Here is a 2,755-nt window from a genome sequence, read left to right as displayed (position 1 = left end):
AACATCCATTTTAGTGTTTGGACTCTGAGCCATTCTCTGCAAGTGAATCATGAGGAAGGCTAATGTGTCCCTGTTGGCCTGGGGTAGTTCACCAACAGCCTGGTACATGGCAGCTATGCTGTTATCTTCATCTGTGATTTCTGCTGCTTCCATAAAGGCTTTGTTTAGCCTAAAGGTTAGAAGGGGTTCTTTGAGGTTTCGAAGGAAGTCTTTTAGAAGGCTACAGATGGCATGGATATCATCCACTTTGCTGAGAAGGGGTACGGTTTTCACTCTGAGGAATTTCTCTTTCAGCTCTTTTACTGTCCCATCACAGCCTGAGATCCTATGCAAGCCGGTCTCAGTTAGCCCTCTCTGCTCAATTTCATTTACACAGTGGACAACAATAGAGGGAATCATTGGAGAAGTTTGGGACACAAAATCAGCCAGCATTCCCTCTCCAATCTTGACAGGTGTTCCTATCAGAGTAGGAATGCAGGGAAGGGGACAGCGGTCCCGACATTCTGGATGAGAAACCACTCGACAATCTCGACACTTCAGAGACAGCTTGCCAAATTTTATCCGTTTCCCACACGGAACACAGGATTCAGGTTTAATAACCGTCTTAGAGACAAAGTCATGCAGGCGCATCCCTCCGTTACTCTGTGGTGTGCCTGAACTCTCATTCTCGGTTCTTGGCTCCAGAGGTCTACTGCTCAGGGTGGAGTCACTGTTCCAAGGTTGTAAAGTACCTGTTTTCCTTCGGCTCCTTGTCAAATATGGCACAGTTTCAATAGTGGACACAGCTTCAATGGGCCCACCATCATTGGGAACAGTTACTGTAGTCTTTGCAACCATGGATTCATTTCCCTGGTCTACTGTGGAGCCAATGGAACGAGTTTTCTTTATAGGACCAGGGGGTCCATCAACAAACTGTCGGCTATTGGAGCGCCTCTTTTCTCTCTTCTTCAATTTGAAATTCTTCACCAAAGAAGAATCCCAATCCAGTGATTCATCAGTCTTATCAAAGCTGATATCTGATAAAATTGAACCAGATTCATCAATGGTTGACAGCCTTTTGTTCCCAGCATTGCCACTGGATGGTTGGCCTCTGTTGAGAAAAGCCAAAGCTGATTTTTGCTCCTCGCTTAGTTGAATGCTTCCAGATGTGTCACACATGAGCATCTCTCGAATCAGCTGAATCTGTCATTCCAGGTTTTGACAGTCAGCCTCAGCTCGCTGTCTCCGTTTAATCTCTACATCCACTTGATTTCGTGCATGCTTTAGCTTAACATCCAGAGCACTACGCTCAGTTTCTGCTTTCATCAAAAGATCCTTGTATTTCCCCAGCTCATGGTCTGTTCTCTGCCATTTCTTCCGGAAATCCTCAAAGTCCTTTGCCAACTGGATGAATTGGAGTTCATTTCCTTCACTGAGAATCTCCACCCGGCGCACAAGCTGCTCAAACAGGTTCCGCAAATTCAGCATTGTGGTATCCATCTTTCTGCAATCCCAATGACTTCAGAGGCCAAGGCAGGAGAGCTGCAAGTTGGAGTCCAGCCTCAAGAATTTAGCAAGACATTGTCTCAAACGGGTCGGACGCTCTCCTTCCTACAACAATCCAAAGCCAGACGCACCTAGTTTCAGTCCCCAAAACGCACCCCTCTAGGTCCACCCGGCCCCACCTGGGCGGCCTTCCACTTCCCTCTGCGCCTCACCCAACGGCGAAGCTAATGACATAATTTAAACCTCAGTCATTTTTGTCTACTTCATCTATTAATTATTGAATGAGCTATGTAAAAATCCCCCCAAATGTTCATAAATTTATTAATTTCTCTTTGTCATTCTGTCAAATTTCACTCATATTTTGTTAGAAGTAGGCAGGTTTGGAATTTTTAGATCTTCTTGATGAATGAGTACTTTTATGATTCATGACTCTCTTTATCCCTGCTAATGATGTTCCCTTAAAGTCTAATTTGTGTGATATTAATGTAGCAGCACCAAATTCATTCTGTATTTAGAATTCAGATTAGGGATTTCTGTCATTTTATTTTCAAGTTCTGTATGTCAGGTTTTAAATGTGCCTCTTGTAAATAACATTTGCAGATATTAAAATTTTAATCTGAAAACTCTTTTCTATATTTCTATACTTTCTTTTATTTTTCTTTCTTTCTTTTTTTTTTTTTAATTTTATTTTGAGATAGGGTCTCCCTAAATTGCTGAGATTGGCCTCCAATGGATATCCTCCTGCTTTACCTCCCTAGTTGCTAGAAGTGCAAGCATGCACCAGGGTAAAGCTGGTAAAGTGCCCAGCTTTACCCTTATAATTTATTATGGCTCCTTTGCCTTCTATGATTTAGAAATTATACATGCTATTTATTTTTCTCATTGTTAATCCTTAAAATTAAAATATTCATTGCTGGACATAGTGTTGCATGCCTATAATCCCAGCTCCTTGCTTGGGTGACTTAGGTAGGAGGATTACAAGTTCAGGCCAGCCTGGGCAATTTATCAAGACCCTGTTCCAAAAATAAAATATTCATTTATTATTTGACAAAACAAACAAACAAAAATAACAATTCTCTTCTCCTGAAAAATTCAAGAATCTCAGTGATTAAATTAAAAATTTGGATTGAAATTTTAATATCTCCATAAATTTTGTGTGTACTACTGTCCTGTTACACATTAAGGTTGCCTAATATTTGAGCATACCTCCCTTGAGCCAAGAGTTATACAGGAAGATTTATTCTCTTTGCAGGTTTGGGTAGAAGGGCCA

General features: G+C 41.4%; 1 protein-coding gene across 1 annotated transcript in view; it reads right to left on the bottom strand.

The window, feature by feature from the left end:
• The window catches only part of LOC107155295 (rac GTPase-activating protein 1-like), a 2,470-nt gene extending 766 nt beyond the window's left edge, over positions 1 to 1,704 (bottom strand). Inside the window, 1 exon segment of the mRNA XM_048811885.1 lies at positions 4 to 1,704. Coding sequence (XP_048667842.1) covers positions 4 to 1,479 — 1,476 coding nt within the window. The 5' untranslated portion in view covers positions 1,480 to 1,704.
• Between the last annotated feature and the right edge of the window lie 1,051 nt (positions 1,705 to 2,755).

Source organism: Marmota marmota, unplaced genomic scaffold (assembly GCF_001458135.2).
Source record: "Marmota marmota marmota unplaced genomic scaffold, marMar, whole genome shotgun sequence".
Lineage (NCBI taxonomy): Eukaryota > Metazoa > Chordata > Mammalia > Rodentia > Sciuridae > Marmota > Marmota marmota.
This window is presented reverse-complemented; position numbering and strand designations above follow the sequence as displayed.